General features: G+C 42.4%; 2 protein-coding genes across 2 annotated transcripts; both read right to left on the bottom strand.

Annotated features, from left to right (window-relative positions):
* On the bottom strand, positions 30–1,427 carry LOC109825534. Its single transcript, XM_020392386.1, has 2 exons — positions 971–1,427; positions 30–460 (listed from the first exon to the last, which is right to left on the bottom strand). Exons 1-2 carry the CDS (start codon positions 1,230–1,232, stop codon positions 342–344), a joined length of 381 nt encoding a protein of 126 aa, XP_020247975.1. The 5' UTR covers positions 1,233–1,427; the 3' UTR covers positions 30–341.
* Positions 18,859–23,995, bottom strand: LOC109825913 (putative alpha-L-fucosidase 1). The gene is given in 4 exon segments (XM_020392824.1): positions 18,859–19,948; positions 21,374–21,607; positions 23,549–23,795; positions 23,798–23,995. Coding segments are annotated over 4 exon segments (1,434 nt in total). The 5' UTR covers positions 23,979–23,995; the 3' UTR covers positions 18,859–19,176.

A 24,255-nucleotide genomic window follows, 5' to 3' on the forward strand; every position in this document is an offset into this window, starting at 1 on the left:
CATGATGGTTCCTGTAGCAATTCTTTTTGGAGCAAAAGGTTTTTCGTAAAAATCATGTGGACAGAGGTCTTTTGTCCGCTAACCTTTTTATCCATTGATTTTGCTTTGAGATTTGTGCTAGCATATGATTCATTTTCAACAGATGAGCATCAAAGATAGCCCTGATGCATAGCATCAATCTCAAAGCAAATGGTAAAAAAAGTTAGCACGTAAGGGCTCCTGTTCGCTTAAGTTTGTAAGGGTTTTACTCTGGACCATTTTATTAAAACTTTTCTTGCTATAATTTTATGAATTTCATACCTCGTACCATACATTTTTCCAATCAAACAATTTCAAATGATTTATCTTTTAATGCTACTTACCATGTTCCCAGGGTGCCCCCAGTGCACAAGCCAATCAGGCAGATTCCATGTCTTCACAAGCTCAACAAACGGTCCAAATATAGATCTCACAGTGGAAGCTGCTATATTTATCATGATTCAGGTTCAGATTTCCAACAAGAACACAAAAAAAGTCAACTGAGAAATGCCTAGAACTCAAAGCTCCTACTCTTGAATACACGAAAAGGCCCGTTCAAGAAAATTTATAAGTTGAAAAGGTTAAGAGATCAGAATCAAGAATCGTTCAAAAATTTTCAACTGGATACCGATATATATTCTGCTTGATGCTAAATAAGCCCCATGAAATGGGTTCGTATGTTTCTTATGTATGACATCAATCAAAAGAATTTGGGGCATTTTGACATAACCCTTGAAAAGTTTGGAAACATCACTTAACCCTCAAAACGTCCCGGAAAAAGTTGGTGCTTACTTATCTGAAAATGTGCAAAAGTTTTGGCGGTTATACACTCCCAAACTCTCTTTGGACCTCAAAACGTGCCAGATTCCTTGGGGGGGTTTTGTGAAATTTACCTAAAAAGAAACCGGAGAGTAAAATCCTAGCATTACCCTCTGTGTAAGTTCCACTTTACCTCCAGGGAGTGCAGCGGCAAACAGAAGAGGATAAGGTGCAACCGAGTACAGCAACATCTCATTTTGCTTCCTCTTCTTCTTTCGGCTCTCAACACCTACATCATATTTTTCTCTGTCAGCAGAAGCAAGTGCCAAACATGGAGGAGCCTTTGTGCTTCTTCTCAACAAAGGAGAGCGCAAAGATGTACAGCTTGTAATTTTAGAAAGTTGAGGTGAAGTGTAGAGGGCTTGTGGCTGGAGAGTGGAAGTGGAGGTCAGCATTGTAATTTAGCTGGCTTTGAGATGAGAGAGAGAGAGAGAGAGAGAGACATTCATACAGAGGAGTTGAGATATTAATAAAAAGTGATGAGAAGAGAGAGAGAGAGGAGAGAGAGAGAGAGAGGAAAAAGGGAGGGAGAAAATTTGGAGAGCGTGGATGAAGAAAGGCCAAGTGAATGAGAGATAACAATTAACGACAGCATAGTTTCATGTGGGTCTCGTTTGGTTCGAGAGTTCATATTTGATAACAAACCTGGGGGGGAAAAATCCAAGTTTGTCCTGCAGTTAAAGAATCATGGGTGCTTCTGGAAAAATCTTTTACCTTCTAAGTGAAATTTGACAATATTTTTTTTTCATACAGAAAGCAAGTATAAAACATTGAGTGGTGCTTTTTGGCTCGGGGTTGGGCAACTCGCGCCCAACTCGCGAGAGAGGAGCAGGGAGGTGGGCCCCCACAAAGCTGTGGGGCCCACCCCCCTTGTGAACGCAGAGGCAATCAGTGGGGTCCACTCACGTGCCCATGCGTGAAACAATCCCAGGCAAGCGGATTTCTTCACCGGCCCACTAACATCTACTATAAATACCTGATGATTATTAGGGTTTTTTGTGTGGGGTGAAAAACGTGTGGGTGAACAGCGGCTAAAGTGGGAGAAGTTGCTGCGGGAAAATTTATTCGGCTGCTGTGGGAAAAGACAGCGGCAAAGGAGATTTTTTCGGCAGCAGGTATAAACAGAGGCTGGTCTCTGGTTTCTTGAGGAGTTTCAGGAGGCTAGAAGAGAGATCTTGAGAGGAGAGAAAATAGGGTTTTACAAAAGAGATGTTTATTTCTTTTGGATAAAAAATTCAGATCTATTTTTCTTTGAGGCGAGCTTGTGGATTGTACAAGTCGTCGGTGTTCTTCTCATAGTGGAATCTCCCCTCACCCCTCCCGTGGAGGTAGGCAAGTTTGCCGAACCACGTAAATCTCGTGTATTTACTGTTTTCTGGGTTGTTGGCTATTGCTTGTAGGATCCCTCAAAATTCGGTCTTAGAGCTGATGAGAGGAAGAGTGTATATTTCACTTTGATGAAATATATCACTTTCAATTCTTGTTTCCTTTGAGAAATAAGAATTTCATTATCTATTCTCGTTTCCTTTGAGATGTGACAATAAAAGCCAGGGCTTTCTCTCAGGTGATATCGCTTCCGCGGCGGTGGGCGTGACTCTGCGCCCAACAATTGGTATCAGAGCTGTTATTCAGATTGGGAGTGGTGTTGCTTCTGATTTGAGGTGGTGCTCGGCAATTTCCTGAGAGAAGCGGATTTACTAATACAAAGCGAAGAATGACGTCAACAAGTAAAACAGTTAAAGTGGGAAAATACGAGATTGAAAAATTCAATGGGAAGAATGATTTTTCCTATTGGAGGATGCAGATGAAGAACACGTTGATTTCGCAGAAATTGCACAAAGCTTTGGCGAGAAAAGAGAAGAAGCACAAGGATATGTCTGATGAGGATTGGGAGGAGCTGGATCTGGAAGCACGGGCGTCGATTATCCTTTGCCTTGAAAGGGATGTAGCTTTCTTGGTAGATGGAGAGGAAACGGCTGCGGGCGTGTGGTCAAAGTTAGAAAGCACCTTCATGACGAAGAGTCTAACAAACCGGATCTATTTGAAATCCAAATTGTATACTTGCAAGATGGAGGAGGGCTCATCAATCCGGGAATATATCAACAAGTTCGATAGGATTATATCGGATCTGAAGGACATCGATGTGACTGTAGAAGATGAGGATCAAGCGCTTCTACTACTTCTATCTCTGCCGAAGTCTTATGAGAACCTGGTGCAAACATTGATGCTTGTGGGAGACAATTTGACGATGGATGAGACTAGAACGGCGCTTCTAGGGGATGACCTTCGAAAGATTGCAACCGGTGACATGACTACTGGTGGTAACAAAGAACAAGCGCAGGGATTGTTTGCTAGAGGAAGGAGCAATGAGCGAGGAAAAGGCAAGGGAGGAAAGTCTAGATCTAAATCGAGACCCCTTGCGGGACGAGCGTGCTTCAAATGCGGTGAAGTTGGGCATTTCAAGGTCGACTGTCCTAACAAGAGAGTAGGTGGGAAAAAGAACAACAACAAGACCGAGAGAAGAGAAGGCAAGGAAGAGGCGAGTTACGCATCGGAGGAAGGGAGCGATAAAGAATGCTATGTTGTTACGGGTGGCGAAGATACCTCCGGTAAGTGGATACTTGATTCAGGTTGCTCTTACCACATGTGCCCAAATAGGAAGTGGTTTACTACCTATAGGAGCATTGATGGTGGAACTGTATTGCTGGGGAATAACCATGCTTGTAAAACGGTGGGGCTCGGTGATATAAAAATCAAGATGCATGATGGAGTGGTCAGAACCCTAACGGACGTGCGGCACGTTCCCGACTTGCGGAAGAATCTTATCTCAGTGGGTGCATTAGACTCCGGTGGCTGCAAGATTGTTACAGAGAACGGAGTAAAGAAGGTTGTTCGAGGTTCCCTAACAGTGATGAAGGGTGTTCGTCACGGTAATCTATATACTCTCTCGGGTACGACGGTGACAGGAGATGCAGCGGTTGGAACTGATGGAAGTGGTGGAGACCCATGTGAGCACACCCGGTTATGGCATAGGCGGCTTGGGCACATGTCAGAGAAGGGTCTGGTTCTGCTTGGTAAGGAGGGTTTGCTGAAGAATCTGAAGAAACCTTGCATGGATTTTTGTGAGGATTGTGTGTATGGAAAGGCGCACAGGGTCCAATTCTTGAAAAGCAATCATAAGAGCAGAGGTATACTAGATTATGTGCACACGGATGTTTAGGGTCCGGCTCAGACAACTTCCAAGGGTGGTTCCAGGTATTTTGTCTCGTTCATAGACGATTATTCTAGGTATGCTTGGATTTATTTTCTTAAGCATAAGAATGAGGTATTTGAGACATTCAAAAAGTGGAAAGCAATGGTTGAGAACAGGACGGGCAAGAAATTGAAGACACTGAGGTCTGACAACGGTACAGAGTATACAGATGGTGCTTTCAAGAAGTTCTGTGATCAAGAGGGCATTGTTCGACACTGGACAGTCAGGTCAACACCACAGCAAAACGGGGTCGCGGAGAGACTGAACCGAACATTGCGGGAGAAGGCAATGAGTATGCGATCTTATGCTGGATTGGGCAACGAATGGTGGGCAGAAGCGGTGGCTACAACATGTTACATTGTGAACCGTTCTCCACATTCTACACTAGATGGTGATACACCCTATAGGGTGTGGTCAGGGGAACATGCAGATTATGAGAGGCTCAGAATTTTCGGATGTACCACCTATTATCAAGTCAACGAGGGAAAGCTTGACGCGAGGGCCAAGAAGGCGATATTCTTGGGGTATTCAAAGGGCGTAAAAGGCTACCGCCTTTGGTGTACAGAAGATTCGAAGTTCGTGATCAGCAGGGACGTTACCTTTGATGAAAAATCCATGATTGCTAGGGCGCCCAAGGATGATGGTGTTGGGACTGTTGGGACTTCAAAGTCCCAGGTTATTGAGATAGAACCTAAAGACCAACCAGGTTCTAGTCATGTTCAAGTGGAAAATCAGGTAGATGATGAGCTTGAGCAAGAGGAGGTTCAGTAGGAGAATACACAGGCACTACAACAACAGCAGCTCGAGGATACTTTGGCTTCCACTAGGCCAAAGCGAGTATACAAGCAGGTACAAAAGCTGGGGGCTGATCAACCCCTGAAGCACTATGGGCAGGTTAATTTGGTGGAATACGCACTCTCGGTGGAGGAAGATGAGCCGATCTCCTTCAAGGAAGCTATTCGGGATAAAGATAGCGAGAGTTGGTTGGCTGCGATGGAGGAGGAAATGGAATCTCTTCGGAAGAACCAAACATGGGAGATGGTCCCATTGCCCGTAGGAAGAAAAGCTATTGGTTGTAAGTGGGTGTATAAGAAAAAGGAAGATCCTTCAGAGCTCGGTGGTACAAGGTACAAGGCGAGGCTAGTGGCTAAAGGGTTTGCACAAAGAGAGGGTGTGGATTACAATGAGATATTTTCTCCGGTGGTGAAACACACTTCTATTCGGGTGCTATTGAGTATTGTTGCTCATGGTGATCTTGAGCTGGAACAACTCGATGTTAAAACGGCCTTCTTGCACGGAGACTTGGATGAAGAAATCTACATGCATCAACCTGAGGGCTACAAGGTTGAGAATAAGGAACATCATGTATGTCGCTTGAGGAAGTCACTCTATGGACTAAAGCAATCTCCTCGGCAGTGGTACAAGCGATTTGACTCCTTCATGCTAAAGCATGGGTTTTCCCGAAGCGATTACGATTGTTGTGTTTACATTCAAAAGCTTCGTGGAGGTGATTATATCTATCTCCTTTTGTATGTGGATGAAGTTTGATGTACGCCATGGTGTGTACACGCCCAGATATTTCACAAGCGGTTAGTGTGGTCACCAGATTCATGGCGAATCTGGGAAAGGCGCACTGGGAAGCAGTGAAATGGGTCCTGAGGTACTTGAAAGGTACCGTGAATATGTGTATGTGTTTTGGTGGAGATACATGTCAGATTGATGGGTTTGTTGACTCTGATTATGCGGGCGATCTAGATAGACGGCGATCTACTACTGGTTATGTATTCAGGATACATGGAGCTCCAGTTAGTTGGCGATCGATGTTGCAGGCTACAGTGGCACTTTCTACTACAGAGGCCGAGTATATGGCCATGGCGGAGGGAGTGAAGGAAGCATTGTGGTTGTGGGGTCTTCTAGACGATTTGGGGATTGAGCAGGAGAACGTGAACTTGTGGTGCGACAGTCAGAGTGCGATTCACTTGGCGAAGAATCAAGTTCATCATGCTCGTACCAAGCATATCGACGTCAGGTATCATTTCGTGCGGGACGTCATAGAGGAAGGTGATATTTCTCTCTTGAAGGTGCATACGAATGATAATCCCGCAGACATGTTAACCAAGGTGGTCACAGGTAGCAAGTTTAAGCATTGCTTGGACTTGCTTCATATCAGCCCGTGTTGATGTTAGATCCTAGAGGGGGGTGATTAGGGTCTTATGCTAATCTAATCCGATTAAATACCAATTAAAACTAATTAACAAGTTATCCTAGCAAGTATGAAATACAACAAGATATGTGAGCTAGGATAAGCAATATACAATATGATATATCCTAGCAAAGAGATATATAGCAAAATATATATGCAATGATATATAAACTAACAAGGATAAACAATCTAAACAAGATAGTGGATGATATAGATAATGAGCTAATGACAATGGCGATATAAGATATGAACATAAATATGAATGAACGCCAAAGCACACTCAAACAAGCAATATGATCACGGAGTTCGGACCTTCCGTCCTACGTCTCCGCTCCCCACTTCCGGGGAGAAAACCACTAACCCAATCCGGTTTGGAAGCCGGAACTTCTTCTACACACTCGGTTTTCTAGCTAACCGAAAACTCTACAACTCACACTCTTGCAATCACACTCTACACCCACTAAGTGTTGGACCTAGCCGTGTCTCCCTCAAGTGCTCGGTTACAACCTCTCCCTAGGCACGTCAACCGACGCCACTCCTCTTGGGACGATCCCCGACTCTCACCACACACTCCTCACTCGGTGTACAAGTGTATTACAAAGTGATTTCACAATTAAGCACAATATAGCAAATGATTGTTCTCTCTAACAAGGTGAGAACTCAATTAGGCTTAACTCATTGTCACACTATCCCACAACCCAATTATATAATGTATGCAAATACAATAAGCTCAATGGTTGTGTGTGCAAACAAAGAGTAAATCAAATCAAACTAAACTCAATATAAAACTAGCTTTAATAGAAATGATAATCAACAAATAATTATAAATAAAAGCTAGACTTGAGTTTAGGAAAACTTCTCTAGATCAAGATGGAGAGATGGAGATATGAAGCCCAAACAAGAAGATGATCTCCTCCACTTGTGAAAATAATCTTCAAACCAAACAAACACTAAAACTCACTTAAACCCTTGTTTAAAACTCTTTAAACTTGTTTAAAACATTTCTTGAGTTACCTTAGAGGTATGAGGGCATGGGGTATATATAGGCTCATGAAACAACCCCAAAAACCAATAAAAACACCCCCAAAACATTAAAATAAACAAAAAACAGAACTAGCTGTTACTGTAGCAACGGTCGGATGCTACAGTACTTCGGTCGACCGGTACGGTCGACCGGATTACTGTAGCAGTGCGCAGCTGTTTTGTAAAATCAATTTAAAATAGTAAATGAACTCCAAAAATTATGAAATTTTGTGAGAATGTTCTAAACATGTAGTATAACATGTCAGAAAAAGAATTTCTGAAAAAGCATTTCCCAGTTGAGAGAAATAAATGTTTGAACACAAAAATATAGTTTCTGAAAATCTGCTGTGATACACGATTTTGTAAAATCAATTAGGCACAGTAAATAAACTCCAAAAATAGTAAACTTTTGAGGGAAGTTTCTAAACATGTAGGTAAACATGTCAGAGAAAGAATTTTTCAAATATCACTTCCCATTTGAGAAAACTCATCAGTTTTGTAAAACATGCACGAACATGTGCACGAACGAAAACGTGAATTTGTAAATTCCTTTAAACATAACAAATCAATTCCAAACTTGATGAAACTTTGAGAAATGTTTGCAAATGATATTTTGAACATGTTACAAAAAGAATTTTCCAATTTTCATTTCCCAATTGTGAAATCTCATTATTTTGCAAAAGTGTTCAAAACATGAAAACCCAAAACCATGCATGTATATATATAACTATATATATACATAGAAACCAAATACGTGTGTGTATATGATATTGAGCTTAAGGTACTTCACACACATAATATAAAATCTAAATTAGATTACCCAAGCTTGATCTTGATCTTCATTGTAGCTCAACTTGGTACACATGCGGATGAAGCTTGAACTTGATCTTTAACTATGAATTGCATGTTGCTTCACTCCACAATTCCGCCAACCTCCATTTGATATCGTCGTTATGGCGCAATCCATCCATCCTCCAACTATGTTGTTTGTCTACAATAAATACGAAAACACAAATACTAGACAAACAACATTAGTGGTAAATTGTTTGTTAAACATCATCAAAACAAGAAGGCCAACAGTTGATTTACCCAAGAGGGCATGACCCTTCGGGGCAGTGATGGGGTGAGGTGGAGACTATGTTGGAGAATAATTACAGAACTACGATTAGCTTGATCCCGGTGGAGGGTACGTAGGCAGCCGCGGTATAGTGGCGCAACTGGTTTTGGCCTGGTTTGGCCTGGTTTGGTGTTTCGGATCTCTAATGATGTTCGCGGTGTTCTTCTGGTGTTCGTCCAAAATTTGAGGTGTATCAAATGATGTACAAGGTGGAGAATTGTGAACGCGGAGGCAATCAGTGGGGTCCACTCACGTGCCCATGCGTGAAACAATCCCAGGCAAGCGGATTTCTTCACCGGCCCACTAACATCTCCTATAAATACCTGATGATTATTAGGGTTTTTTGTGTGGGGTGAAAAACGTGTGGGTGAACAACGGCTAAAGTGGGAGAAGTTGCTGCGGGAAAATTTATTCGTCTGCTGTGGGAAAAGACAGCGGCAAAGGAGATTTTTTCGGCAGCAGGTATAAACAGAGGCTGGTCTCTGGTTTCTTGAGGAGTTTCAGGAGGCTAGAAGAGAGATCTTGAGAGGAGAGAAAATAGGGTTTTACAAAAGAGAGGTTTATTTCTTTTGGATAAAAAATTCAGATCTATTTTTCTTTGAGGCGAGCTTGTGGATTGTACAAGTCGTCGGTGTTCTTCTCATAGTGGAATCTCCCCTCACCCCTCCCGTGGACGTAGGCAAGTTTGCCGAACCACGTAAATCTCGTGTATTTACTGTTTTCTGGGTTGTTGGCTATTGCTTGTAGGATCCCTCAAAATTCGGTCTTAGAGCTGATGAGAGGAAGAGTGTATATTTCACTTTGATGAAATATATCACTTTCAATTCTTGTTTCCTTTGAGAAATAAGAATTTCATTATCTATTCTCGTTTCCTTTGAGAAACAAGAATATAGAGGTTGACTTGTGCTTTTGTGACAATAAAAGCCAGGGCTTTCTCTCAGGTGATATCGCTTCCGCGGCGGTGGGCGTGACTCTGCGTCCATCACCCCTGCTCCTCTCTAGCGAGTTGGGCGCGAGTTGCCCAACCGCGAGCCAAAAAGCATTTCTGTAAAATATTTATTCGGTTTTGTATTAGCCAAGTAGGCCTCGATATTTGAAATCCCCTTATGCAATTATGACTCAGGTGAATAGCACAAGCATTTACAATGCCTAATAATTAGAAGTTGGGGTTATGCGTGTCATAATGAGAGATCAACCCTTGACCTTTTGAGCCAAGCCCCAACCACTAGCCCCACAAAATCATGAGTTGTTAAAGCCGAATAGCTGTTAGAAAGCTGAATAAACAATCAAAATTCATTCTTGCGAAGACGTATTTTGGAAAAGTTAAAAGAAACTAGACAACTTTAAACAAATAAGAGGCTTAAGTTATGGGTTTTATTAGATGGACGTTTGACCGACTGTTTCAAGCTCGAGAGCTTTGGGGAATGCGGAAGACGATCTGAGGATTAAAGGTTTTACATGAGGAAATAACAGCATTAGCAATTTACAAATCCTCGCAGATATGTAAAATGCTCCTAACTTGCTGATGGACTTCATAACAGGGAGTCGGTTTGCAGCAACTCATCGAATAACGCTCATCAATAGAAATCCAATCAAAGGATTATCAGTTTGTCTTCTCGGAGCTCAGTAACCATAAACTCTTTCATCAAATACATCAATGGGAACAAAATGTCGAACATATCAGGCTGGTCTTTAGGTTGTAGCTCCGCCAACCAAGGTTTTTTTGTGAGCACTTTCCCAGCCACTGATACGAGTAAGAATGAGATTCAACCAAATCTTGAGCAGCTGAGCATGATGAGTAAAGAAGAAGGTGATTGAGAACCAAGACTTTGGATGAGATTGAGCCAGACATGATGACAAGTAGCGAGCATAGGTGATTGAGGAGGTGGTGATATTGCAGCGGTGATCAGAGGTCACACACGGTGATCGCGAGAGGGCAAGACTTGTGGTCACGAGAGGAGGGATAGTGACCAGATTTGGGCTGTCAATGAGTGAAGAGCAAGATCTAACATCGTCGATCGGATGTCATGTGTTGCGCGCCTTTGTGGAAGCGTGCTCGTACACCGAACGAGTCCGTAAGCATGAGAGAAGATAAACAAACCTAACTCGGATACAACCAACAAATATGACAAGCCAATCACAAACACAGATATTTTACGTGGTTCGGCAATTTGCCTACGTCCACGGGAGTGGCACAAATAATTTCTTATTATTCCGTAAGAAATTACAAATAAGAGAGAAGACATCAAGCTTGAGATCTCTTAAAATAATAACAGTGTTTTGACTTAAAACACTGTTCAATCTCCCTCTTAATTACTCAACTTCCCCAAATAAATATCACCAACCCCTTCTCCACAAATTAATGAGAACAGGGACAAAGTGGGAATAAAATCGCAGAAGAAAGAAAGGGGTCGCCGCTCTTCTTCTCTTCTCACGCTCTTTGCCCGCTCCGATCGGGCTCGAGAACGAGGGTTTCCCTTTTATAGGGAAACCCTAGGGCGAGCCTCTCCTCCAGCTGGCACCAGCTGGCCTCCACTCGCAGGCGAGCCCTAAGCTCCCAACAGGCGAGCTCGAACAGGCGACAATCCACCCGCGTCAGGCGAGCTCGATTCTCGACTCACACCTCGCCATTAGGTGAGCTCTCCTCGCCTGGCGACCAAGCCTTGCTCCGCACCTCGCCTCCGCCTTTGTCTGCAGGCGAGATCGCCTCGGCCTCATCACCGCCGTCGTCGACGAGGTCCGCTGTCGGCCGGAGGTGAGTTCTTCTACATCATGGTGGTCGCGAGGGATCAGAACATGCGGTCGCGAGGGGAGAAGTGGTGACTAGATCTAGAATGGAGAATCTGCATCTTGTGATGTAGGGTTGCCGACGGTGGCTGTTGCTGCGGTGATTGGAAGTCAAGCACATTGGTCAAAAGAGGGCGGATTTGCAGTCGCGAAAGGCAGCACAGTGACCGTGTTGCGCGCAGCGGAAATTTCGGCAGCACTTTGACAGCACAACAATATAGTCAGATCGCAATAAGAATTCTTGTTTCTCAAAGGGAACAAGAATCTGAAGCCTAATATCCTATCAAAGTAGGATATTAGCTCTTACTCTCGTCAGCTCTAGGACTGCGCGTCGAGGGAACCTAAAAGGCTATTACAAATCACACAAAAACAGTACAACCAATTTTTACGTGGTTCGGCAAATTGCCTACGTCCACGGGGCAAGGAGGAGGGAGATCTACTAATAGAGGGAGAGAATACAACTAGGGTTTACAATCACTCACAATCTAAACCCTCAAACAAACTCTCTCAAATCCCTCGCAAACTCTCTATAAAAGAGATGCACAAAACCCTAAAAGGGACTACACAAATCTCCTCAACTGCAGCCACAAAAATCCGAGCTCTTGCTTCTGTTCTGCAGCGCTTCTGTTCTGCAACCGAAGAATTTTACAGCCGCCCAAACTAACCACAAACAACTCCTTGGCACACTTCACGAAAAAAACCTAGAGAAGCCTTTTATAATCAAATTCCGGGTGGGCCGTCCTTCCTGCTGTCTCCGCTCACGCGGTGAAATCAATTCCGCGTAACAATCACACATGTGGGTGGACCCCACGTGTTCATAATTCTCCACCTCGGTGAAGTTTTCCCAAAACTGAGCCGACACCAAAGCAACCAAATGTCCCACTTGTTGTGCCCAGTACGAACGCAATCCACAACAAGTCGAGAACCCGAACGAGAGTCCAAACAATCTCACCCCCATCAAAATCAATAAATCCAAACCGGCTGTATCTGAAAGACTGCCTACGTATCCTCTTGCCCAAGGAATCAAGCCGAACGTAGTTCACCCAAATGGCCGACAACGGCCTCAACAATTACGAATGTGCAACAAGTTTCGACAATGATCAAACTTGTTGTTCGGAACCACCTTAGTGAGCATATCTGCCGGATTATCCTTCGTGTGGACTTTCATAATTTCCACATCGCCATCTTCAAGAACATCTCGAACGAAGTGATAACGAACATCAATGTGCTTCGTCCGCGTATGAAAAACCTGATTCTTCGCCAAATAGATAGCACTCATGCTATCACAATGAATAGTGACAGACTTCTGCGATATACCAAGTTCCTCCAAAAGTCCTCGAAGCCAAATAGCCTCCTTCACAGCCTCCGTAACTGTCATATACTCTGCCTCCATCATAGACAAAGCCACCGTCGACTGTAAGGTGCATCTCCAACACACCGGCGCACGAGTCAAAGTAAACACATACCCTGTCGTAGACCGACGCTTATCCAAATCCCCGGCATAATCCGAATCAACATAACCAATGCACAATTGCCCACCTGTAGTGTCCCGCTCATAAACTAAACCAACATTGAGCGTACCTCGAATGTACCTCAAAATCCATTTCACAGCGTCCCAATGACCCACTCCTGGATCGTGCATGTATCTCGAAACCATGCTCACCGCCTGTGACTCTCGTACATACCATCGCGTACATCAAGCTCCCAACCGCGCTCGCATATGGAGTCTTCGACATCAACTCACGATCTTCAACTGACTTTGGTGAAAGACCAGCTGAAAGCTTCAAATGGGCTCCCAATGGTACACTAACTGGCTTCGGATCCATGCTAACATGGAATCGCTGTAGAACCTTCTTCAAATAAGCCACCTGTGTCAAACAAATTCTGCCCTTCTTCTTGTCTCTGCCGATCTCCATCCCTAGAATGTGCTTCGCCTCGCCCAAGTCCTTCATCTCAAACTCATTTGAAAGCTGAACTTTCAACTCATCTATAGCCGACCTGGAAATAGAGGCAACCAACATGTCATCGACATAGAGCAACAAATAAATGTACGCACCTCCTTTTAACTTGCGAAAATATACTCAAGGATCAAACTGGCTCCGAGTGTACGAATGACCAAGCATAAAACCATCAAATCGTCTATACCACTGTCGAGGAGACTGCTTCAAACCGTATAGCGATTTCTTCAACCTGCAACGCAAGGATCAAACTGGCTCCGAGTGTACGAATGACCAAGCATAAAACCATCGAATCGCCTATACCACTGTCGAGGAGACTGCTTCAAACCGTATAGCGATTTCTTCAGTTTGCAAACTAATTTTTCTTTCCCTGCAGCTCGGAATCCCAATGGCTGAGTCATATATATTTCTTCATCAAGATCACCATGAAGAAATGCCGTTTTCACATCCAACTGATCTAATTCCAAACCATACTGTGCCACCAAAGCTAGCAAAATCCGAATCGAAGAATGCTTCACCACCGGAGAGAAAACCTCATTATAGTCAATACCTTCCTCCTGTGCATAGCCCTTCGCAACCAACCTAGCCTTGAATCTCAACGGAGTGCCTTCAATGCCCTCCTTCTTCGTGTATACCCACTTGCAACCAATTGCTTTCCGCCCCTTTGGAAGCTCAACAAGCTCCCATGTATCGTTCTTATGAAGAGATTCCATCTCCTCCTGCATAGCCACCTGCCACGAATCAGCCTCCGAACTCTGCTCGGCCTCTCTGAATGTAGTAGGCACTAACTCATCGATACTCTCCACCGGAAGTGCATACGCAACTGTGTCGGCATACCGTGCTGGCATCTGTATGTTTCTCCTCTGTCTCCTAGCCGCAATAGAATCCTGAACCTGAGCCGTCGGTTCCTGATCCTGCACATTTGTACTCGTATCCTCCGTGTCATCGTCGTGCTCGCCTGGCGTCACCTCAGTCGGCACCTGCATGGATACTGTACCATCTGGACAATGTGGAGCTGCATCGATCTCCACCACCTGCGATATCTCCTCCGTCGGGTCGCTCTCCACCTGATGAGAGCTGGGAAGCTTCAAGATAGAAGCCTCATCAAATGTGACGTCCCTACTCAGAACAATCTTTTTATCAACTGGATCCCAAAGCTTGTATCCCTTGACACCACGCTTGAATCCTACAAATATGGCCTTCCTAGCTCGAGGTTCCAATTTATCAGTTCTAACATGATAATATGCAGGGCACCCGAATACCTTGAGCTGGTCATAGTCATGTGCTGGCTTTCCCGACCACATCTCCATAGGGGTTTTCCCCTCAATCGCAGATGAAGGCAGCCTATTAATGAGGTGGCTCGCATATGTAAGTGCCTCAGCCCAAAAGATCTTCTCCAAACCACTCTGCGACAATAAGCATCGGATCTTCTCCAGTAAAGACCGATTCAACCTCTCTGCCACCCCATTTTGCTGCGGTGTATGACTAACTGTGAAGTGTCTCTCTATGCCCTCGTCTCGACATAGCTGCTGAAAGGGGTCAGAAGTATACTCACCACCGTTGTCGGATCGCAACGTCTTGATCTTTCTCCCAGTCTGCAGTTCCAATCTCTTCTTCCACTCCACAAACAAATCTAGGACTTCACTCTTCTTCGTCATGGTGTACACCCAACAACGCCTAGAATAGTCATCTACAAAAGTGACGAACCAATGTCGACCACCAAGTGATGCAGTCTTGGTGGGACCCTAAATGTCTGTGTGCACGTAATCCAGGATGCCCCTCGTCTGATGAATGGCAGTCCCGAACTTCACCTTCGTCTTCTTGCCAAGAACACAGTGCTCACAGAACTCAATCTTCCCACTCTTGGCTCCCTTCAATAGCCCCTGCTTGCACAATGCCTGCAGTGACTTTTCACCTGTGTGCCCCAATCTATAGTGCCAAAGTCTGCTCATGTCCGCTTCTGAAATAGCCGAAGCAACCTGGCCAATCTCGGTGCTTCCCTTCAGATAATACAAATTCCGATTGCGGACTCCCCTCATCACCACCAATGATCCCTTAATAACCTTCGCTACAGCGTTTTCGAAAGTCACCTTGAATCCCTTCGCCTCCAAAGCTCCAACTGAGATAAGATTTTTCTTCAGTTGAGGAACAAATCTCACCTCCTTTAACTCACGGACTACTCCATCGTGCATCCTAATCCGCACGGTACCTATCCCACAAACGCTACAGGATTGATCATTTCCCATGACAACAACGCCCCCGTCGACTTTCTCAAAAGATGCAAACCAGTCTCGCCTAGGGGTCACATGAAAAGTAGCGCCGGAATCAAGCATCCAATCTGATGCATCCACATGGTTCACCTCCGGAGTAATCAGTAGAGAAAAGCACGAATCATCGGAATCATCGCCTTTCGCAATATTCTCCTCATTGGCCTTCGGGCCCTTTTTCTTGCCATTCTCTTTCTCCTTGAGCTTCGGGCAGTCTCTTTTCCAATGTCTCTGCTCCTTGCAGAATGCACATTGGTTCTTTGCTAATTGGTGACGGCTTCTTGACTTTGACCTCCCTCTATTACCACCTTTCGGATATGGGCTTCTACTTCTCGTCGACAAGGCCTCACCTGAAGTGCTAGCACGAGAAGTCTTCTTGTCATTCCTCTTCAAATCGTAATTGATCAATGCGTTAGTCACTTCACTATAGCTGATAGAAGATCTCCCGTTCAACAAAGTGAGTACGAAGGTATCATACTCCTCATCCGGTAAGGAGCCCAACAAAATAATCGCCTTGTACTCATCCGATATCTTCTCATCAACATTCGCCAAGTCCGACAACAACTTCGTATAGTTGTTCACATGAGCCGCAAGCGAGGTGCCTCTGGACATCTGGAATCTGAATAACCTACGCAGCAAGTGCAATCGGTTCTCAACACTCTTCGTAAGGTACTTATTGTTGAGAATTTCCCACATCTTCATCGCAGACGTCACCCCAATCACATCATACTTCAGCTCCTGTTCCAAACAGGACCTGATCACCCCACAAGCGTTCCTATTCATCTTATCCCATACCGCCTCTTCATATTTATGTAGAGAAAGAACAAATTTGATAGAAATTAGGAACCACCCAACTGAACCCTTGATCGGATTCCAAATAGATCTCCTATCCACACGAGGAAAGCAAAATCTCCAACGGCAACTCCTAATGCTATCTCCACCGAAGCCTAGAACTCCAAGAACCAAGCTTCACACGAAATCTTCCTCCACCAAAAAATCCTAGATCTGAAATCTGGGCTCTGATACCACTTGTTGCGCGCAGCGGAAATTTCGGCAGCACTTCGACAGCACAACAAGAGAGTCAGATCGCAATAAGAATTCTTGTTTCTCAAAGGGAACAAGAATCTGAAGCCTAATATCCTATCAAAGTAGGATATTAGCTCTTCCTCTCGTCAGCTCTAGGACTACGCTTCGAGGGAACCTAAAAGGCTATTACAAATCACACAAAAACAGTACAACCAATTTTTACGTGGTTCGGCAAATTGCCTACGTCCACGGGGCAATGAGGGGGGAGATCTACTAATAGAGGGAGAGAATACAACTAGGGTTTACAATCACTCACAACCTAAACCCTCAAACAAACTCTCTCAAATCCCTCGCAAACTCTCTATAAAAGAGATGCACAAAACCCTAAAAGGGACTACACAAATCTCCTCAACTGCAGCCACAAAAATCCGAGCTCTTGCTTCTGTTCTGCAGCGCTTCTGTTCTGCAACCGAAGAATTTTACAGCCGCCCAAATAAACCACAAACAACTCCTTGGCACACTTCACGAAAAAAACCTAGAGAAGCCTTTTATAATCAAATTTCGGGTGGGCCGGCCTTCCTGCTGTCTCCGCTCACGCGGTGAAATCAATTCCGCGTAACAATCACACACGTGGGTGGACCCCACGTGTTCACAGACCGAATTTGGGTCATCAGTGTGTGGAGAGTGGGATCTGATGGATGTTGCCCACAACAGAACCATTTGTTTTTGTTTGTATCTTGCAGCTAAGGTTGCAGCTGATTGTGGTTGACGGGGTTAGCAAATATGGAGGGGATGTGTTCCTCACTGGAGATCCAGCAAGCGTGGTTGGCTAGGATGATGATGAGAAGAAGTTGCGAATGCAAGGTCCAAAGCTGGTGTTGAAGCGCAGGGAAGAGCGGAGAAGTCCCTGCGGCCGGCTTCCGAGATCAAGGAAATAGTTAGGAATTCTTTCTAAGAAAAAGGAGACAGCACTTATACCATGATAAGTAAAGAAGAAGGTTTGATATTTCATATGAGCATGATGACATGCATTAGACTTAATATGAAAAACCCCAATGGAGATACAAAATAAAGTACAAAATACACTACCTAATATAAGATTATATGCTACCTATAAAATAGACGATAGGATATCAAGAGAATATATGTTGATATCAAGAGAACACATGTTACTATCTTTAATAGAGCAAACTGAAATCTGCAAGCACACACAGTCTTTGCTAGAAACGAGATTTAAAAAATAAAGGGTTTTCTCGGTATTAGTCTCACAAATCTTTCATATGTTGAAAAATAATGTTAGGGGCACACCCCCTAACACACCACCAACCACACCCCCCCTCTCCTATCGCTACAGTAAACAGGACCCCACATGGAATTTTAAAAATTTAAAATCCCATGTGAGGCCCGGTTTACTGTAACGCTAGGAGAGGAGGGTGTGGTTGGTGGTGTGGTAGGGGGTGTGCCCCTAACACCACTCTATGTTGAAATTAGTCCCACAAGATCATGATACTTTGAAATTAGTCACCCCAACTCTTTTAAGTGATTTGAAATTAGTTCCCCAAATATTTTAAGAATTTCAAAAACTAGCCCCCCAAACCTCTCAATTAGCTACTAACCAGGACTAATTTCACAACATTTAAATTATTTGGGGGGACTGATTTCGAAATATGAAGAGTTTGGAGGACTAATATCAAAACACTTAAAGATTTGGGGGACTAATTTTATAATATCAATATTTGGCGGACAAATTATAACTACAGAATATTTGGCAGACTAATATCGAAAAAAACCCAGAAAGAAAACAATGCACGAGACACCCAGTAGTATCTAAAGACATTCCTGTGAACTGGCTGGATCCAACTTGACCTGATTGTGGAGACATAACCTGGCCATGACTATGATAATATCCTCCAGGGATCTTAGACCTTCTCATTCATTATATCAAAGGACCAATTTTGAAAATAGACCCTTTTAAATATTTATTTATAATTTTAAACCCAATCCTACCTTAATTAGCATTTTCGACCTAGTTTCACGAAACTAGGTCGAAATTGGTGAATAAAACTTCACGGGATTGACAATCCTGTGAATAAATATTTAAAAGGGTCAATTTTAAAATTTTGTCCATATCAAAAGGAATACTTCAAAAAAATGTAAAGATAAAAAAAATCAAATAATATAGTTTTTTAAAGAAAGTACAGCACCTTGTCTTGACTCTCCTAGTATGAGCAATTGCACCTCCTCCTAGTGCCAGAGACAAACATTTTTATTGCATCATGGGAAGTAGTTAAGAATATCTCATTAGCTAGCAAAATTACACATCAAACAAGTGGAAGATCAAGGATCACAATCTTGCCTTTAAGAAATCACTATGAAAAAGCTCGACGTCTGTAAATCCAGAATCCCGATATTACCAAACATAATTAGGTGGTTTAAACCTTCAGGCAACAAATTTTTGTTTTTGCGGGTCAATAAAACATAATTATAAATGATATGCTTACAGCTTCAATACAAATACAACCCCTGGCAAATGATCACGCTGCAGATCAATATGAAAAAAAAAAAATTAAATCACAAATGGTGTCTTTAGAGGGCTGCTGCATACCTGATTGTGTATATCTTTGATGGCTATATTTTCTATCTACCATCCATAACAAACTCAGTTTAACGCCCTGATCAATATCGACAGCACAAATAAAAACATATTAAATTGTGGCCACATTCGCATTGCCAGAATGCCTGGATGTTGTCAGTTTTGTAGATTGGCTATCACTGAAAGAAGATCGTGCACTAGCATTATATACATCATGCACAGTAGAAAACGGATCCAAGTGGATGCTTAGGTACGAAATAAGGGGATCAGCACGAGACTTGTCAATAGTTAACCTCATAAATTGCGCCTTCACCATCGGGAACATCAACAATCTTTTATATCCGATCGTTGTGCCATTAGTTATAGTTATCCATTCACCATCTTTTATAACATCGACATGAAACTCAATAACACGTTGCCCCATTTGAATTGGCTCTTGAACTTGCACGACATTAAATGATATAATCTGACCCAAGTCAAGAAATATTCCCCAATAGTCTTGGAGCTCATCGGGAGCCCAGTAAGTATAAATACCTTCTTCCAATATGTTGGACGGATTGAATCGAGGATCATTTGGACCTCCTCGGCTGCTGCTTGCAGAGACAATGGCATTTAGAGCGAGGTTATGAGAAAATATTGTCTTGCGCAGAGTAGTAAATTCTTGAAGTGCTTGAAGATCTTCGTCAGAGATGAGACCGGATGAATTTGGGGGAACATTTAGCAATAAGAGGCAATTTCGGCCTACTGACTTGTAATATATATCGAGAAGAGTAAGGGCTGATTTTGGGCGTTCTGAGCTGTGCCAAAACCAACCAGGTCTGATGGATACATCACACTCTGCAGGGACCCAATCTCGCCCATAAGGATCTCCTTCACGATTGTAACTATAACAAATGTAAGGAAGTTAGGATTTTTGACATTAAGGAATTGTTCTTGATGTAATTCATTTGTTGCAATGATGAGAAAGTTACTAGTAACGGTTGAAAGTACAGAACAAGTAACCATGTGGTTCTTGGAATGAAATTTGGGCACGCTGAACATTTTATTGTTGGATATTTTTCCTATTTAGGGAAGTATATTTCATGTTTGCAACGAGTAAAAAGAATACAAGTTGCAAATAGAACTTACTGCAACTTAATACGAGATGTACCCAACTTTGTTAACATTTGTCTTTATAGTGATGATTTTCAAAATAACTTCTTGTGAGATATTGTGCAACTTCATAAGAGAGATTATAAACATGGTATCATTTTAGATTAGTAATTTAATATTTAGATAACTTGAAATAAGTTACTTCTCACACACACCCACACGCATAGTTGATCATCTTCACTACTTTAATTGATTGAAGCACTACTTGGATGGCAAAAGTCAAAACAAAAAGAAAATGGGTGGTACATATACAGACATGCTTAATCCTTTTAGTTTGAATAGCTCACTGTAGTTTCTATTTTCTAGAATGCAATGGCTTGTGCCTCTATTAATTATAGTGTTTTTATAATAGCTTGATGTCAATTGCTTGGGCCAAGTTATGTAGACAAGAGAATTGCTTGCTCCTCCCCATAATGCATGCATTGCTCTCCTTTTGCCACTTGTAATCATTCATCTAAGAGGTTGATAAGAGAGACCTTTAATGCTCCAACAAGTACCTTATGCTCAGAAATATAAATAAAAAGCCTAAATGGCACTTAAATACCCTATTGTCTCACCACATTTACACTTCAACACCCTAAGTTAAAAAATAGCACTTTGATAACCTAATTTGTAAAAAAAGCAGCACTTTAATACCCTAAGTTGCACCAAAATTGGCACTTAACGACCCTATTGTTTCACCACCTTTACACTTAAATATTCTAAGTTGTAAAAAGTAGCACTTTAATATCCTAAGTTACAAGAAATTGACATTTTAATACCCTAGGTTGTAAGAAAGTAGCTACCTTAATACCTTAAGTTGTAAGAAAGTAGCACCTTAATACCTTCTGTTAGTTGTCAAGAAGTATTCGTAGAAATATTTCCATAACTATCAAAAGATACTAATGTGTCCGTTTTTTTACAACTTAGCGTATTAAAGTGTTACTTTTTACAACTTAGGGTATTTAAGTGTAAAGGTGGTGAAACAACAGGGTATTTAAGTTCCATTCAGCCAAACAAGAAAGATATATTTATTAACCTTTTTCATGATTTCATCTGCAACAAAGCTTTTGACCTTAGAAGGGGGAAAAGGAGTCACTTTGATAACAGTGGTGATGCACCCTTATTTTGACAATTAAATAACAAGACAAGCTGAATAAAGGGAGAGAAATACTCACACATCATCAATGTGGCCTATTGTAACTGAGCTCTGATTGAAAAGAGACCAACAAGTAGTTCCAGCAACTCCAGCTTCATCGCCAATCCATCGGATATCGGGGCCTGCATCAGAGAAAATAACAGCTCGTGGCTGAAGCTGATGAATGAGCTCGAACCAGCAGTTGAAAAAGTACTCCATATCCTTCTCTCCTCCATTTGCACCATCCAAAAAAACCTCTTGGATATCACCATAACTGCCACAATGCAATAAAACATCAAAAACAGCAATATTACGAAATTTAAAAGGGCTAAACTAGAAAAAGCAGAAAATAATTGCTTAAAACAATTAGAAGAATCTCAGAACAATAAATTTAAAATTTTAGATTACATTCAAATAATAACACACATTTTCTCATAAAAATATACATTAATAAGCAACATGTCAAGATATAAATTTGATTAGAGGAAATGTACATTGATAACATGCTGTGGACATACATGTCTCAACTACGACACTAAGCAAAAACCCACAGTTGAAACCAGAATTCCCCTAATAGACAACACTATACAATAACCAGTTAAGACAAATTCCACATCAGTTCAAGTTTCACATGAAAATTCTATGACAATTAAAATGTAATAAGAAGTAACACTTCCTTTCCATTTAAAAATTTAGCAGCTCATTCAGAATAAACACCAAACTCTGTGTTAGCAAATATTCCACCCAAAAAGACCTAGAAAAGAAATCAAAATCAGACTTTCATCACGACCCACATCTCCAAATTGATCGAAGAAACAATTTACTCCATAAGATAATAACCCCCATTCAAAAATCAAAATTTGAGCGAACTCAAATGCTCAAAATAATCAACAAGACTTCTATTGGGATATAGTCTTGTATTTCTGTCCTAGAAGACAACAAAAGAGTTGGAAATGAAGCGGGAAACGAAATGAGGAGAAACGGCATTGACAGGAGGTCCAACTAGCAGGAACTTCTGCCAGTCAACAAGCAGTTCAGACAGGCCGATTAAAATGATCAGTTTGACCAATTTCGGGCAATTTTCCTGATTTGGATATATTTTGGAATTATATTCGGGTTAAGTTTCCTATTGGATTATGTAATCGGATTTGGAGCCTATAAAAGAGGTCTTCCAATTTTAGAGTTAAAGGAACCTAGCCAAGGAAAGTTATGTGTTGTAAGAGACAAATAGAGAGAAGTAGAGAGAACTAAAGAGAGAAGTCTAGGGTTTGAGAGATCTTTTGATAAGATTGAGGGTGGGTTTCTTGTGGAATCTTTAGAGATCACAAAAATAGATAGTATCTCGTAAATCTCTGATATAGAGAAGACTCATATATCTCCTCGTGGACATAGGCGATTGCTGAACCACGTAAATCTTGTGTCTTTGTGCTATTGATCTCTTTTTTATGAACTATTGCTTTCTCTTCTGTTCGAACTTGTAGTTTCTCGGGCGCCCGGTGATTGATTGGTCTACGAAGGAGGAGGGGATCTAATCGGGTGTTCGGTGACGCTTCCACAAGCAACGCTTCCACATTGAATATTGGTTGGTGGCCACTGTCGGTGTCGGGTTGCGGGTGGCGTGCGCCAACAAACCCAACTTTACAGACAAAATCACACTTTTTGGACAAATTTCACCAATTATACTTAGTGAGCAGCTGAGTCGTCTGCCCTAAAACTCATTATACTCAATCATAATGAACTCCAACTGTCATGTCAACCAACATTCTACCAAAAGGTCACCTCGCAAAGAAATCAAAATCAGATTTTGGTCACAACCCCAGATCTTCAAACTGTTCGCTTAGACAATGCATCGCGTAATATCACAACTTCTGATTCTGATCAAAATTCAAATTTTGGACTAATCGAAATGCTCAAATTCATCGAAAAGAATCTCACTTTTAAAACAAACATCACATCTTCACAATGAATTTCACTATTTACTTAGTGAGCAGCTCATTCATCTGCCCCGAAACTCTAATCTCGATCATAATAAACACCAAATGCTTATGCCAACCAACGTTCCCCCAAAAAATCACCTCGGAAAGAAATAAAAGTCAGATTTTGATCGCGACCCAGATCATCAAACGGATGAAACAAACAATCTACCAAATAATCACAGACAAATTTATAAAAAAAAAAGAATCAAACTTTGAGAAATTTCACCAATTGCACTTACTTGGTGAGCAGCTCAGTCATCTGCCCCAAATAAAACTCATTATACTCCCTCGTCCTCCCAAACTTCTTCTCGTGCCGATCCCACGGCGACAAATACACACCCACACCCACACCCACCTCTTTCGCCGCTGCCGCCAGCTCAGCCATGACGTCACCCTCCCACCCGCTGGACGCCACAGAGTAGTTGGTGTACATAGACGGCCAGAGGCAGAACCCATCGTGGTGCTTCGCGGTCAAAATAAGGCGACTTTTCCGGAGCCCCACTCGGACTCGGTGAAGGTGTTGGGGCCGAAGTGGAGGAAGAGGGCGAGCTCGGACTGTTGCCGTTGGAGCTGGGCGGAGGAGGGGAGGGGTAGAATGGGAAGAGGAGGAGGGGTATTTTGGGAATGCGTTTGGACGAAGAAGAGGAAGAGGAGGAATAGAGGAGCCATTGTTGGGGGGGGAGAGAGAGAGAGAGAGAGAGAGAGAGAGAGAGAGGACTTTGATAGGGTGTTGTAGGCAACATTTGAAATATTAGAAAAACCCCCTCAAATTAAAGTTTTAGGCAACATTTGAAATATTAGAAAAAACCCCTCAAATTAAAGTTTATGAAAACTCCTTTTAAGTTTAAGATTTTATAAGAAAACTCCTAACAGCGTTGATTGTAATTTTCAATGGCAAATATTCTTATGCCTAATTTTACCCACTCACGTGGAAATTACAGTAAAC

This window comes from Asparagus officinalis, chromosome 10, assembly GCF_001876935.1.
Source record: "Asparagus officinalis chromosome 10, Aspof.V1, whole genome shotgun sequence".
Taxonomy (NCBI): Eukaryota; Viridiplantae; Streptophyta; class Magnoliopsida; order Asparagales; family Asparagaceae; genus Asparagus; species Asparagus officinalis.